The 16,612-nt window shown below is 42.1% G+C and overlaps 1 protein-coding gene across 1 annotated transcript; it reads right to left on the bottom strand.

Annotated features, from left to right (window-relative positions):
* Positions 1-234: 234 nt before the first annotated feature.
* disp3 (dispatched RND transporter family member 3) lies at positions 235-16,532 on the bottom strand. The gene is made up of 22 exons (XM_030143656.1): positions 15,513-16,532; positions 15,183-15,284; positions 10,248-11,240; positions 9,930-10,149; positions 9,655-9,791; positions 9,416-9,550; positions 9,161-9,321; positions 8,866-9,005; positions 8,655-8,746; positions 8,390-8,554; positions 7,075-7,236; positions 6,853-6,996; positions 5,399-5,535; positions 5,121-5,290; positions 4,886-5,016; positions 4,399-4,583; positions 4,160-4,286; positions 3,803-3,948; positions 3,532-3,691; positions 3,260-3,373; positions 1,964-2,136; positions 235-1,771 (listed from the first exon to the last, which is right to left on the bottom strand). The coding sequence occupies exons 3-22, from the start codon at positions 11,230-11,232 to the stop codon at positions 1,415-1,417; spliced, it is 4,041 nt and encodes a 1,346-aa protein (XP_029999516.1). The 5' UTR covers positions 11,233-11,240; positions 15,183-15,284; positions 15,513-16,532; the 3' UTR covers positions 235-1,414.
* Between the last annotated feature and the right edge of the window lie 80 nt (positions 16,533-16,612).

Genomic DNA, 16,612 nt, shown 5'->3' with positions numbered 1-16,612 from the left:
GAACAATGGCGTGCATGAAACATTGATGCGATGCAATTCAATGTTAAATTTGAGCCATTTCATATGAATAATTAACTACATCCACCCGGATATGTGATGCTCTCTACTGTGGCTCTCCCAGTAATTATGTGACTGTAAGCAAACAGTGACAGGTCTTCAGTGCGCTGCACCGCTGAGTTACATAACAATGCAGAAGAAAACAGTGCTGAGCTTTCAGAAGAAAACACCCCAGGCTTTCTGCACCTGCTTTATTTGACATTCACAAGTAACAACACAAAACAAAAATTTACTGCTCTTGCGGCATTTCAGTCAGTCCCTGTCTCTAACCATTAGTATGTTAACGTGGTTTGACAAATGGCCTAAACCTTCTCTGTGGGGCAGACCGCAACCAACGTCGATAGGTGTTTGAGTGGTACTCTAAACTGTGTGAGAGCAGAGTGGGTTACAGTGAGTGGCTTCAAGTGTGGTGGAGGGCATGTAGAGGGTACACCTGAGGAGCTGACAAGTGGTCTCTTTCATTTGGCACTGATAACAAAAATAGAGACCATGAAGAACTTTCCGATCCAAGATATAAACATGTGATGGTCAGAAAAGCGAGCAATTTTGTGGTAAGAATTGGCAAACACAGAACAAGTGTGTGCTGGCAGCATCAAAATTTCTGATCACAACTTGTGAGAGCAGCATACCAAAACATTTACATCACATATTAAACAGAAAAGTGCACAGTATAAATCTCAATACAGCTTTAAATCCAGCCACACGCGGACATCAGAACCTGCTTTACAGATGTGGCTGAAAAACATCACATCCAATCCACGAGAACACAAAAAGGAAACGAAAATCATGTTTCACAAGATGGCAATGAGTCATGTGAACCAGTAACACTAATCTTCACAGACGTCGAAGAGCAACACTCTGCCAATGTGCACAACGGGCAGGTCACAGAACAGTCAGCAGCACTTCAGGACTCAATAACTTACACTGATGAAGACTGTGACTCAGCCAGTGTTTCCCAACAGTTACTCAGTCTGTGCTATCTCCACCGCGGGGTAGAGGTGAAATCAGATGAAAAAATTCCCCTACTGATTCATCATCTCTACACAGAAGGGTCTGCTCATAACAATGAGTCACATAGTAATTTACAGTGATTTTAGAAGAGGTACAGCCCAGGTGGGTATTTCTCTCCAATAATTACAATCAATACAAGTTCAAAAGAATCTAAATTTATGATGAATATAGATAACAGCTTCTGTTTATGGTATTAAATCTGACATCTTTGTGCTGTTTCGTACAAGGTCATTTTACTGACCCCAAGATTAAGGAGGAAAATACAGTGCTTACATTGGTGTCTCATGGTTTTGCTTGTGGAGGAAACCCTCTGCCTGACATCAGTGTTTGAATGTTTGAGCTGTGTTTATGTGCTGATTGTTTGCCAGGCTAACGTCCCCAGCTGTCCCCCCACCCACCACAGACCCGCTACCAAAGCTGTAGCCAACGCCACAACCAGACTGGCCTTCAACACAGCGCCGGGGGGTCTGTTGAAGTTGGCCGGAGCCAAACACGCCAACATGGCCACAGTCACGGTGAGGGTGAACAAAATGGAAACGGCGGTGTTAATAGCCACTATCTGGCCAAACTTGGCAAAAGGCACAATGACACAGAAGAAGAGAGGTACTGTGGAGATCACTGTGGTGACGGCGCTGGACACTATGGCAACGCCCACATGGTTCACTGCCTCCACAGTCCGCCTCTGCCTCTTCGCCTCAGGTTCCTGCAGAAAAAAAAAAAAAACAGACACTGATGGAATGAGCCGCTCCTCTTTATTTACCTGCCTTCAGGGCCATTCTTGTCTTATTAAATCCAAACAGTTGGCCATGAGGTATTTAAACAAGTGTGAACAGATACATGAAAGTGTAAACAGGAGACAAGATGTGGAAGTGTTTCATATCTCACGGTCTCGTACCAAGCCTTGACCAAGCGAAGAGGCCAGGGTCTCTCCAGCCAGCAGGTATCCCTCCACCAGGTGCAGGCAGTAGTCGACTGAAGAGCCCACGAGTATTGACAGAGAAATGGCCTCCACTGCTCCCATCTCCCAGCCCAGCCAGTACATTACTGCCACCACCAGACAGATCACACCTGTCAAGTCAAAAGCTCAGAATTACACATAAAACCTACACAGGTTCATTCATATATTCATTCATTTCCAATAACTGCTTAATCCTCTGTGGGGTCATCCTGGACAAGTCACCATTTCACATGAGGGCTGGCATACAGAGACAGACCATTTGCTCTCAGATTCACACCTTGGAGCCACAAAGAGTCAATTTACTTAATTAATTAAGAGTTAATTAAGGTGCGTGTCTCTGGATTGTGGGAAGAAACCAGAGAAGAGCAAGAATCCACACAGTGGAATAGCTCCCACAAATTTACCCTGCAGGGTCTTCACCACACAAGTAGGAAATAAATTAAAGGAAATAAGTAAATAGGAAGCCAGAATCCACCAGAGAACCCATGCAGACATGGGGAAAACATACAGTGAGACCCCAGCCCGCTGATGCTCCACATTACCTCCTAATCTACTGAATTTTACAAAAAAACCTGCATAAGTAATCTATGCAGGTTACACTGCATAATTCAGGAGACTAGGAACAAAGTGGTTCTCATATACACAGAGAAAAGGTTCTGAAAAATACAAATGTAGTTTTCTCTAAATAATGAATATAGTGCACAAGCCTATGTGAAGTACAATTTCACATGACAAACTTCCTTGTGCATTCAGGAACATTATTATTATTATCCTTAGAGAACAGGAGGGTTTAATGCGACTCCAGAGGACAACAGAATATGTTATGTGAGCGAAACTGAAAGCGAGGTTCATTTTTTGTTTTACTGCCCTGTCTACAAGGACATAAGGGATGCACTAAAATATCCTCCCTTTATGATGATTTCTTTTGGCTAGATGATTATGAAATACCTGAGTTGCACTTCAGGAAGGGAACCTTATTGGAGCTGTAAAAGATCTTATGGTATTTTAATGAAATGTAGTGAAATGTGAAATGCTTTGACCATGCTGCTACTTTGTTTTGGTGTCTCATAAAACCTTGAGGGTTAGACAGTTTGCAGGACATAAATAAAGAATAAAATCAAACATAATGAGCCTCATGGGAAGACATAGAACTCTATATAAAATGTGTACATAGTATTAAAACATTTTGTTCATGACTCTCTACTATTGAGTCGGACTATATTTATATTTTACCTAAAATGGTCACAAGAACTGGGAGCAACAGCAGTGGATGTGCAGTAAATACAGACACGGCTGCTACACAGATGGCCAGGGACAGCAGAAGACTCCAGAGGGCACTCTCCACACCTGAAAAGAGATCAGAGAGGCCTTTATTAGCATGCTGCTACCCTCATTTACTTTTGCTGATTAATCCCTCTTGTCAGGCTGAAGTTGAGTGAGACTATGCTGGTAATTTGTGGAAAAAAAAACTCTCTTGGACCTGCATGCCACTTGCCACTTCTCACCTATAATTTCCATGAAGATCTGTTTCCAGTGCTCACAGGTCTGGAAACCTCTTTGCAGAGCAGAGGACTGTGGCAGGGAGGCAAGTTGCTCCTGAATGAAGTTTTCCCACTGAAGGAAGTCAGAGTAAGTCTGAAAGGAGGATTTTCCCTTGTATGTGGTCTTAAGAGAACAGAGATAGAGAATTAGGGATGTCAGCGGCTGAAAGAGTACTCAGAGTGTGCTGCTCTTTGAAGCAGGGACATGAAAAAGCAGAAAGATGAAGCGACTTACAGATTCAAAGGCCATGGACAGCCAGCGGACCTTGCCTCCATGCATTCCCACTGCTCCGTGAGAGAGCTGCCCTGGGAGCAGGTTGGGTTCAGGGAGAGAATGACACTCAGGGTGGAGGAGGGGCAAAATGGAGGACAGTTTGTTACCTGAAAAAATTAGGAGATAAAGTCAGTATATTTCAAGCTCTTTAATCTCATATACTGTAAGATATTAATTTATAATAGTTCATGTTTTAGTTCTTCTCTCTTGTTCAGGATTTGGACTACGTTGTTATTTATACTAACACAATTTAACAGGCTTCTGCATGAATAATCATTCTTTGAGTTGTTCAAAATTGCAAACAGAGTTACCGGTTACCTGAAGGCAGGCACTGTGCTCCTCCTGGCTTCACAAGCTGTTTGTTCGCACTAATAGCTTTACAGATTTTGCAAAGATGCCCCATTTCCTGGAAAATATCAAACTGTGGATCCAATATAATGCTGCCCTTTGGGGAGGATTAAAAAAAGGCATCAACACCATAGTAATACAATTTAAAGATCAGACTTTGCTTGAGTTCTGTCTGAGTTCAAAAATATTCCTGCACAGGTGAGCCTCACCAGATCTCCAATAACATGGTTGTCCCTGTGCACAGTTCGGTTGACTCCTAAGATTCCAAACACCACAAACACCATCGCACCAGTGTCGACCAGAGGACGCACTGCTGGGCGGCCACACGCACCACCACTACATGGGTTGAAGCCAAATGTTTTGGATGGTTTTACTTTGGGAGGTGATGAGGGATCTGTGTAAATAGAAGCAAAGATTCATTCACATAGAGTGAAAATATCTGTACAAATGTAGTACTGTGCATTTAAACAGAAGTGGAAAAACACAAGTGAAACTTGAAGAGAAACTTGTGAAGCACAGCAGTATTTTAAAGAAGTCTTATCTTATTTCATTTCCTTTTTTTTTAGACTCAGTAGGAAAGTCAATAACTTGAAGACATTTTGCAGCACATATTTAATGTGACAATGGTTTTCCTGATGGGCTAACAAATTTTTATGTCTTTATGTTAATGAAATTTTATGACATTTGCTTGCTCACCACTGGGAAGAGGAGTATAAAAGGCTCCCTGTGTGGGTCCATCAGGCCCAGAACTGATGCTGCAGCCAGGAGGGTGGACACACACTCGGCTGGGATGAGGTCGCAGCCGGCGCTGGGCAAAGTACAGCCTCCTAAGAGGAGAGAGCCAAACTGAAATGTCAGATTCTCTACTAAAACAACATGACAGTCCAATTAAGTTGTGTTCTGCTTTGTGATTTTTCATTTGCCGTTTCACCTGCTGTGCTGCTGCTGAGACAATGCTACATAAAAGGAAAACTCTCGTGCCCAGCCGTGGCGAGGGTCACATGAGCCAGACGTGATCATCCAGCTAGGGTACGGATGGTACGCACTCGAAACACACACTGTGATTCGGGTGGTATAATTGCTGCAGGGCTGACTATAAGCCTGTTAAGATAAAACAAGATTAGTTATAAGCCCTTTAATGGCACATATCACAGTTGAGAGACACAACACCATGATTAATTATAAAAGCACACTTCTCTGCTTCCTGACCTGAAATGATGACACTTCTTCATGCTCTGTGCTGCACGTTTTCCATGGAGAGGGAGTGCTGGCATTAAGGGAAAAGCGGTAAAGAGTTGTAGAGGTTCCAAGCTCCAGCTTTGATATGTACACTGTCAGCAAAGAGCCTAAAACAGTCCAATGTGTAATATCTCAGCATAACAAAACAGGCTTAAAGTAATTTTGAGATTTGGCAATACTTCATATTTAGGTACACGTTTTCACCTTTAACGTGTTGCTTATTAGCATACATTTTAGTAGATAATGGTCCTTTATTAGTTATTATAAAGCACGGTCTTATTCTGTATGAGCATATTCATGTACTCATGTACTCATGTACTGACTAATGGTTTCCCTTAAAAAAACTCATTATTACTGTGTATTGATAGTAAGAAAGGAAGTTGTACTTGAATTATGGTCTTAATATGCTTATAACAAGCTAGTGCTACAACAACTGCATTTATAAATCGGTATTTTACCTTAATGTCACCCAAAGCACATTATAATGTATTACATTCTTCCATTCACATACATAATCACACACTAGTTGAACAGCTGCTGGGAACACCTTGGGTTCAGTGTCTTGGCCAAGGATAGTTCAACAAGTGGATAAGAGTCACTGATCCGCCTTGGGCATTATAATAATAATGATAATAATAATGGATTAGATTTCTATAGCGCTTTACATTCTTGATCCATTATTCATTCGCTCTCACATTCACACTCTGGTGGGGCTAAACTACACCTGTAGTCACAGCTGCAGGCTGATGGAAGCGTGGCTGCCATTCCGCACCTCCGATCACCCCCGAACATTCATGCACATTCATTCACCAGTGTGAGTAACAGTGGAAGCAAGGTGGGTGAAGTATCTTGCCCAAGGACAAAATGGCACATCACTAGGACAGAGTGGGATTAGAACCGCCAACCCTTTGGTTATTGGACGACCCCCTGTACCTGCTGGGCCACAACCACTTTATAAACACCACTTTATCACTCATATATCACAAGACATAAAAGTAAAAGTGTTAATAGTAGCCAAATAACTCTGAAAATAGTGAAGGTGAATGAGTTTTCGGCTAGAACTTGCATATGAATTGGAAAAACAGAAAGACTTAATTTACGGTCATTTATTAACACGTTATTTCTGTTTTTTACATAAGGATAGTCCATATTTATTATAAAGGGAAAATTAATATTTAAGGACCAAGTTCAACAAATTCCTTACTTAGACTCAATATGCAGTAGGTAGGAGGCTACAGAGGAAAAGCTGTTAGTGCATGGCCTCATAGTATAGGAATATGAGAGTACAGTATAAGATGCTAATAAGTGCTTTATAATGACTAATAAAGAGCCAGTATGCTGCTACTATATGTTATGTTCATGGTGAAAATGGTTACATTAATATGAGGTGGTTCAGAGATGTTTTTATCAACAGAATGCTTCACCTGTTCGGTTGGTGCTTGAAATTGGTTTCAGGTTCCGAGGAAAACCGGAGGTTGGCGTGCCAATGGTTTGCTGGTGAGTAGAAAACCAAGGTGCTGATGAGGAAGTGTGGACGTTCAAAGGGTGGGGTTTCTCCATGAACACACCTGCATGACACAACATATGGTTTCAGGTCTTTGTTCTGGACAGAGCTTAACCAGTGAGTAGTTTTCCATCAGACCCACCTGAGCACATGGGGCAGGAGATGCCTTGGCCGCTGAGGTTGCTCCTCAGAGCCAGAAGGGTCTGGAGGTTTGTGTCACGGCGGAAAAGTAGGGGAGCATGAGTGGCCGGCCTCAGGAGACAGCAGCAGCCAGCAGATAAGAGCAGAACCAGGAGGAAGACACCTGGGCCGGCACAAAGACAATGATAAACAATGGCAAAGAGGAGGGGTCTGGGGTCTGATGAAGCAGATAGAGAGGCTGATCAGGCAGATCAGGAGCAAGTAAGGACAGATCAATTACAGTCACACCACAAGTGAGTGTATGAATACTTCATGAGAGGTGCTAGTGCTTCCTCTAACTGACTGAATACCTCTTAGAACTAACTGAGATTACTGCATTTGGTCAATAGGTGTTATTTAACCTTTGCACCACACCTCAGGGAGGTTTTAGGCTTGTTGGTCTTTTTGGCTGTGTTAATACAGAGTGCAATTTCTAAAGTTCCACCTGAGCTCCTGCAATAACTCTATAATAAACTGTGCAGCTAAAGCAATAACACTCAGTTCTATAGGGACAAAAATGTCCCCATTTAAAATCATTAAAACTGCAATTTTTCATCTCACAGCCATTACAGCATGAAATCATGCATTCCATTTTATCAGGCTTTCAATCCAGATCACCAGAGCTGGCTTCAAAATTGTAGTTTTTACTGCTCTCCATCAGACTGAGCTATTTCCTCATGTTTGCCCCACAGGGCACACACATGCTTTTTCCGCTGTTGTGGAGGACTGCAGGCTATTATCTGCAACTAAATTATGTCTGTGTTGATTTGGATTTGGAAAGCAGGACATGCATCTGTATAGGAGAAATTTGTTTATACGTGTTTGTGCAGTTAGAGAAATATAGATGATACATATATTGGCTTCCAAGCAAACAAGCTTTTTTAACTGAAACTGCATCAACATCAGTGATGTTGCTAATCAGTGATATCACTCTTCCTCCTAGACTTTAATGTGCCTTCAGTCATTTTTGGAAAATTCTTATGAAATAGGAATGATTTGAATTAAATATTTAAACGGTTACATGTCTAAAAAGAAATAATTTTTTTTTAGTGATGATGAGAAATAAACTGAAAATCATCCAATAATTTACATCTTTGGCACAAACATTCTTCTCTTTTAACATGAGGAACATGAAACATTAAGTTACCTTCACATCCACATCAGAGATCAAGAGTTTTGCCTGACAATGTCTAAAACAACTAACCAAATTTCCCCCTGATCCCTGAAGCTTCATGTGACTTTTATCACACTTGCCTTCAGTTTCTAATCAGTCTTACCCAGAAGAGCTTTTCGTTGCTCCACAGCTGGCTCTGCCACTAAATACTTGAGGGCCCACTGGAGATTGGTGCTCACCACACCCACATGCTGCTGCCCTGGAGGGGACAGAGGTGTCTCCACTGACAGGGACAGGATGGCTGCATCGCTGTCTGTGTCACAGAAGCCTGGCCAAGACAAAGACAGCAGCTTAGTGGTGCCTACACTCATTCTGTTCCCCATTCTCCCCCCATCACTCATTCAATGCTAGGCAGATAATAATCTCACCTGGCTCCATTTCCACTGACAGAAGTGGCACATCATCATCCTCATCTGACAAAGGGCCGTGGCTCGCTGACAGGCCTGAAAACAACTTCCAACTTCAGAGTGAAGAGGCAGTTTAGGGAGAGAGACAGCTGAGGGGATTACATCTCGCTCGTGTTGTCACACAGCACGCACAAATAACACCTCACACAAAAGTAAGGAAATAATGCCTCACCAACTCAACCAGGCGTATCCGTGAGGTTCCAAACACTGGGTCCAGATACACAGAGCAGCTGGCATCAAGACAGAAACCCAAAGCCAGCAGCAGCTGACAATGAGGGCCATGAATAGGCCGAAGTCATGCACGGCTGGAATCTAAGTGTCAGTTAAGCAAAGCACAGTATAAAGGACCTTGAAACATTCAATTTGTGCTTATCGCAGGAAAATGGCTGCATGCTGACAGAGACACTTCTATTCATCCATAGCAGGGAAGCCATTTATACCTTGTGTGCAGATCCTATTAACAGTACCTGAGAGAAAGTATTAGCGGCGTAGGCAGCTGCAGTCGTGAAGGACGTGAGGAAAGTAGCTCGGCCAGCTGTTTTAATTGTGTAGATCATGCGTTGCTGTGGCTGAAGCAGATGAGAGGCCTGTCTGAAGGTGCTGATGAATACAAAGACATCGTCCACACCTGGGTGAAGACGAGAGAACAGAAAATATGATAAATGTGCTGCAAATTGGGTTTTCCCAAACATAATGAGTAAAACCAGCTTTTTCCTTCTTACCTATACCGATAATAACAAAGGCTGCCACTCCGTTGAGTATGCCTAGGTACCTCACACCAAATACAACATGGTACAGGAAAAGAGCCATAAAGCAGCTCAATCCAATACTGGCCAGGCCGAAAAAAGTAAGAAATACTAGAGAAAGACAAGAAAAACAACAGGCATACCAAATAACTGACTCTGCTAAAGAAACTAAAGATATGGACATCTTCAATGAATTACAGTGTGCCATACTGTACCAGAGAAGGAGGTGAGGACATAGACCAGCACAGTGATGCAGGCTCCGCTGACGACAGCCAGCATCATGTCATTGTGGAAGGTGTGTCTCACCTCATTATCAAACAGCTCCGTTCCCCCATACAGCACCTTCAGCTGGCTGAGACAAGGGAAAGGGATAAGTCACATGTATAGATTAGTGCACCAATGTGTGCTAAATACACTAAGTCTTTTAAAGCAAAGTAATGGACAGAATAAATAGCTTAATGAAAGGGAAAGTTTGAGTAATCATTTTAACCTGGTTGACTGATTGGCCAGGATATCAGCATACTGAACCACAAAGTTTTTAAAGCGAGTCCTCTGTTCTTCGCCTCGGTCCTGCAGAGAGTAGTAGGATGGAAGCGGAGCACCGAAGTGGATCTCACTACGTAAAAGTGACGAGGAGAGATGCTCGGGGGACAGACTTTCATCCACATACCAGTAGAACTGTGGGTGGGTGATGGCCAGACTCAGAGAACCTGAAAATACATAGAGGGTAAAGCAGATCTGTTAGGTGTACTCTCAAATGTGAACTTTGAAAATTCAGGTTTTTATACATTTTTCTCTATGAACTCACCTTGAATGTCAGCCAAATCTGGGCCCATGCCGTCATAGTATATTTTCCCTCCTCTCTCACTGGGATAGAGGTAAGACAGGAGTGAACTGGGAGGGGAGCAATAAGATGGTCCCAGTGGCAGATCTCTCAACACCTCTAGAGGCTTCCAGCAGAACTGATGAAATTGTGGGTGCTGCATGAGCAGACGCTCCACATGGTGAATTGTTTCCAGACGTTCTGGTGTAAAGATGTTGCGATCACCCTTCCCTTGTGCAACAAACACCAGCTCAATCCTCCACAAAGCCTGGCTCTGGATGTAGTAATTGGGAGCAAACCTACGTTTCCTGATAAAAGTCAAATTTCTATCCCATGATCTTTCCTCGTCCTCTTTTGTTCTGTGATTCAAGCCCTTGTGCTTTTCCACTGCCTGACCCAAATCAGACACAGTCCTTTTATCTCTGTTCACTGCAGTTTCCCTCCTCTGATCATTTGCTGCTTGTAAAGGGTCATTTTGTGGATCTGTGGACCTCAAGTCCTCATTATCTGTCTTGTTGAATAGTCCCTGTCTGGACAGCTTCTCTAGCAGAAGCTCCCGCAGGGCTGCAGATTCACTGTTATCTAAGTCTCGCCTACGTCTGTCCCAGGACCCTAGCTGAGTCTTCACAGCGATGGTGAGGGCGTCAAAGCGTTCTGCAGAGAAGTGACTGTGAACCTCAAAGGCACTGTAGGAGAGGTCTATGTCCAGCGGAGGGCAGTAGAGGACCATGTAGGCAAACAGGGCACATGGTAACAGGATAACTACTCCTAAGACCACTCCACTGGCCCAGGGCTGCGTGTATACCCACCCTACTGCCCTCCACACCCCACACACCCCTGAGGCCCCACAGAAACAACTGTGTCCTCCTCCATCTTCTTCCTCATGGTCTTCCTCCTCCTCTTCTTCCTCCTCCTCTTCAACTCCTCTCCAGTTTGTCTGAAATAGCAGTGGCTCATCTTCCACGTCCATGACGACACCTGTCAGGGACACAAAATAGCACTTGATCATCACTCACTTAAAGCAATAGATTTTCTTCTCTCAGGCAGGAGAACATATGCACAAAATAGATGTTTGAACTGTAAAAGGCTGACATTTCAGACAAAGCAAAGGACGAAGTAACTTCCAAAGTTGAAGTCTGCAAGCAAGGACGTGAAAATTAAGTCTGTCCGCAAACAGCTGTCGACAGAGGGCTTCTATTGGCAGCTCACAGGAGTCATGGAGAAAATTGAGGAGGGGAGACCTTTTTTCTCTAGGGTTTAGAGAAGAAAATGGTTGGCTAAGTCCTGCTTTAAGATGCTGATCACAAGAGCTTGGGGGTGAGACAGGCTAAAAGCTGTGATTTAATTCTTCTTTCTGTCAGCGAGTGCAAAGCATTATCACCCAGAGAGAGTTTGCTGGTGGCTTTCTACATATCAGCAAGCAACCGAGCTTTGTCTGTTCTGCACCAAATTAAATCATCTCACTTGTCTAATTACTGACAAGAAGAGCAAGTGGGATATTAGAAAGAGGTGTGGGACAACAGAAAGTTTACCATCTGTGATAGGCACACTTTGACTGTCAATAGGTGTCAATAGGTGCTTCTTTTTCTGTCCTCTTAACACAAGCTACTGCAGACAGTTTGCATTCAGGTAGCACGAAGCCTGCTAACTGCAGCAATTTATCTAGTCTCTATAGAAGAGTGTTTTAAGGTCAGCCAGGTAAGACAGTGAATCTTAATTACATGTAAAAGATAGCTGTGCTCCATAGAAGAAGTGAAAATCCATCATAAAAAACCAGAATGTATTTGGTATTTGTAAAACTTACTGTATTTGGACGATAGAAAGCAGAGAACTCCTCAAAAGTTAAACCTTGAAGCTAAAACTTAACAAGAAGCATCACAATTCATGTGATTTCTATCTGATCCTTAAACTTGAATAAACCATATTATACTTGTGTTAAAGGAGCAAAATACCACAACAACTTATTCATCAGATAGCTGCCTGTCTATCAGTTTCATGGCCGCATCATAACAGCTTTAGCTAAGTTTCTCACTTTTAGAAGTAGAACATTATGTTCTCATATATGGACTGAAATGTCCACAAGCGAACAATGTATTTTAAGTGGTTTTTGCTTTTATGAAACAGATAAGAAAGGCTATTGAGTAGAAAAGCTAGTGCTTGACTGTTTCTAATACTCTGTGAAAATAAGAGTCTATTTTGGGCCAAATTTTTAATCTGCAAAACACTTCCATTATTAACTGTCATATTTCTGCACAATGATACCAGTGGTATCAGCCCACGCACCATGAATGCAAACTTTCAGCACCTTCACAGAACAAATTTATTACTGGTGTGTAGATGTCCTTAATGTGTGATCTAGCAATAATACAAGTTAGTGCCACTCAGAGAATGAAATATGTAATCTCAAGAAAATCTTCAAATTATTTTCTCATTACCGAGTCATATTTTTCCAATATAAGAAGTAAAATAATGTATTCCATTTTTCAGGGGTAATTTGAAGCCAGTATTTGATGAGTATGTGCACCCAGCATGGGCTGTGTGCATTGCTTTTTTTTTAATCTTTGCATTCCTGTTAAAATAATATAACTAATTATGTGACCGATTTCTAAGAAGGATTTGGGTTATTACTGTGCTCCTACTGTAATTTCAATGAGATACAGTGAATAAGTGTCATTATTAGATTACAGTAATCATGTTAATCTCTCCCTCTCCAGCCTGTTTTGATTATAGTCTTCTCATCAACAGAGGATGTGAAGACACAACACAGGCAGGCAATGAAATATGAAGAGAGAAACTGGGGAGATGGAAAGACAAGAAAGAGAAAAGCCAGAGGAGAGAGTGAGGATGTACTCCACAGTAGTCACCCTTCAAACAAATGACCAGACCCTCAAGATCTGTAAAAAGAAGAAATCCTGCTTTCTGCTGCTTAATATTCATTGCAAACTCTAAATGAAAGGAATGTCTGCAATTCTCTACAGTTCCCTTTCCGTGTCTGTCTCCACATCAAAACAGGCTGATTAGTAGTGCTGGTGTCTAAGTCTGACAGTTCGAGGAACTCATTAAAGAGTGATAGGGAGAATCAGTCTCAATTCGACATTAAGGCATGGCTCTGCGCTTCACGCCATCCATCGCCAACTGTGTACCTCACAACAGAAGGCATGGACATACAGTGATGGAAAAATAACTACATTGATGCATGGCCTCAGGGACGCATCCTTTTCTCTCTCCTTGATGAGTCTGACGCTTCGTCACATCCAAGAACATCGCACCTCGTGTACAATAATTATGAGCAGTGTGCAGCTGCAAAGCACTGCGAGCTGTGCAGAGCTGGTATAACTAATGTGTTTACAAGCTGCCAGAATTGTTCAACACTGCTATTTTTCTGCAAAGATTAGAAGCACACAGTCGATTTAAACCCTGCGCAGGTGTGGATTAAAAATAGACTGTAATTTGGCACCCTGCTTCTGGTATTTATTGGAATAAAAGTTGTCTCCCTTATGAATATGACTATGAAGCAGTGTTCCTTTATTTGTTCAAGACTCGAAACTGAAACAGATTAATGCACAGAGTGGGTGAAAATAAACTGAATTCACCACCTTTTTGCCGGGTTTAGGGGGTAAAAAGCTGTATTATATGAAAGATAAAACTGCACTTATAATATGTTTAAGGTGTGTGGCTCTGCAAGTAAGAATTAACATTTTTACTTGATTTTCAAAACAAGTAGTTACATTATACCTGACTATTTATTGGAGACATATTAGCTTTATTGAATGCAATGTACTGTAGAGCGCAAAGGTGTATCGGGGCTGTCTTGTGTCGTCTTCAGACAATTGCGAGCAAAAAAAGAGGGTGAACCATAAACTCTAGCAGACCAGATCTGACATGCTCATGAATTTTTCTTCTGTAATAAAAATCTTGAGGGGCTGTATGAGCGATTTTAACCTTTTCTGCATATCTGGATTATGTCAGAGGTGAAGTGGGAGCTCAAAGAAATCCCACTATGCTGTGAGCCTAAACCTTTCACCCACAGTCATTTGTCTCAACATCCCTCTTCTCTCCTTTCAGTCTCCATCACTCACTCTGTTGCCCTTTTCCCCCGTCTAAATCTTGCTGTCTTTTCTTTATATCTCAATCTGGTCACAAAGGTGAGAGATTTGGAACCTTCATTGCTGACAGCATCTAAAAATAACCTTCCACCCTCTTCGTTTTGTCTATTCTCCATCTCATCCAATATGAATATCACATGCTACCTACCTACATTTATGCGAGTGTAAACTCAGCCAGCATACTACCTCATTTAAAGGAGCATTGATTTCACCACTACTGCTCTATGAATATATTCCTTATGCATGAGTGCTCAGCAGTATGTTTATAGAGGGCACGCTTCTGTTCTTTATGCTCTGTGGGTCCAAAGTCCACGGCTCAACTCAAACTCTCAAGATCCATTTGCACCTAACAATAGTTCATTTTTCCATTGTCGAGGAATTGATGCCACAGTGAAGAAAACGCAAAGCTCTCTGCACGCTGCATGAGGCATACTGAGGATGAGCCAAGCAATTTTCCTCTGAATAAAACAGAAAAAATAAACCGATCTTAGCACTATGTTGAAGATAGTTCTACTTTGGCAGCAAAAAACAAAAGCAAAACACACATTATATAATGAACCTTATTTCCCACAACTTATTTGTCTCAGAGTTACTCTGATAAACAATACTTGTACACCACTGTGCTTGCAAGCAGATAGGATGAGATTTTATTGATTTGTTAAACCATCGTTTGACTTTCCTTTTCATTTTCTGTGTAACTGCACAGTTGAATGGCTGAGGTAATTTTACTAGGAAAACAGAAAAAATAAAATAAATAAATAAATAAATGCATCCTTCTCAAAGAATATGTCTGCAACACTGAGGAGATTCTTACCTGAGTCTGATGAGACAAGAATTACAGGTGGAGTGTTCAGGCCTTCTGGGTCCACTTGTGATGTGATAAACTTGTGCTCTGCAGTTTCATCTCGTCCATGCTCTAGTGTGGACAATAAGGAAAATTTACTGCTTTATTATGATAGTTATTAACTCATCATAGGAAAGACATCAAGGGGACCCTAACAAGAGGAAGGCATATACAAATCCAATTCCCCCCAACACACACTCAATAGGAATCCTCTAATAGCAGTATCTAATAATGTGCTGTTTTCTTCTCCTTTTATGCACCCCGGTCCTTTCTCTCTTGCTCCCTCCCCTCCTCTCTTACCCGGTTGTCCAGGCGACAGAGTCAGTGAGAGACATTTCTTCCCAGAAGCTCCCCTCTCTCTCCCATGGCTTTGTTCAGCTTGCTCTGCTGAATGGCTCAACAGCAGAGAAAAGACGAGGAGGGAAGCACAGCCCGAAAGCTTCTGCACATCACTGACAGAAAGCAAAAGAGCCTGTAGGGATTTTATGGTAGAGTAAAATCATGCTTTTCACTGCCTCCACTGTTATTTTAAATGGATATATATGGTTGAAATCATGCAGTTTGTATTGATACTGCAGTCAAGCTCCCTCCCATCCAGTGAAAGATGGTATGGTCTAGTCTAGTCTCAGTTGGTGGGGAGGTGGGGTGTGTTATAAGAGGGCGATCACAATAACTGGCTACAGTGGGAGACAAAGTGCAGGCAATTTAAAATAATCACCTGAAATAAGAGATTATTTGGTTGTGGTTCATTTTCATTTTCAAATATCAGATGAAGTACAGCTTGATTTCTGTGTATATACCACTTCTAATAATTAATGGGCTTTGTACATTTGGAACTGATTTGACTTGGCATGTTTGTACTGATGTGCCAATTATGCTTCTGCTGGCCTGCAGCGTTTCCAAGACTGCCTTTACTCTGTCTCATCCAACATTAATGACCAGCACTCTAGTCTTACTGCCACATGCAACTCATCCATTACCTTACTCCTTTCTTCAAGTTTAACTGGGAATGCCTTGACATCAAAGGGTGATGATCCATCATCTAAATGGGACCCAATAAATCTGATGTTGAAGTTCATCCTATGTACAGTTGCTCTCTATAAAGCTGCTGGTGCAGTGTGGAGTCTAACAGGGAAGACTGAGTGTGTGTGACACTGTGTGTGACACTGTGTGTGTGTGTGTGTGTGTGTGTGTGTGTGTGTGGGTGTGTGTGTGTGTGTGTGTGCACCCTTCAGGCCACATCCTGCTGTTGTAGCTCTGACAAACTCATCTGACCGACAGACTTTTTCAGCCACTTGAAATCAATAAAGGAGAGCACAGTGAGTCTAATTACATCTATTGCTGTGGCACTGCCAAAGACAAACATATCTTGTGAAAACTGATCAATTGTTATAAACGCA

Source organism: Sphaeramia orbicularis, chromosome 9 (assembly GCF_902148855.1).
Source record: "Sphaeramia orbicularis chromosome 9, fSphaOr1.1, whole genome shotgun sequence".
NCBI classification, from domain to species: domain Eukaryota; kingdom Metazoa; phylum Chordata; class Actinopteri; order Kurtiformes; family Apogonidae; genus Sphaeramia; species Sphaeramia orbicularis.
Note: the sequence above shows the minus strand (reverse complement) of the source record. Positions and strands in the feature narration are given on the sequence as shown.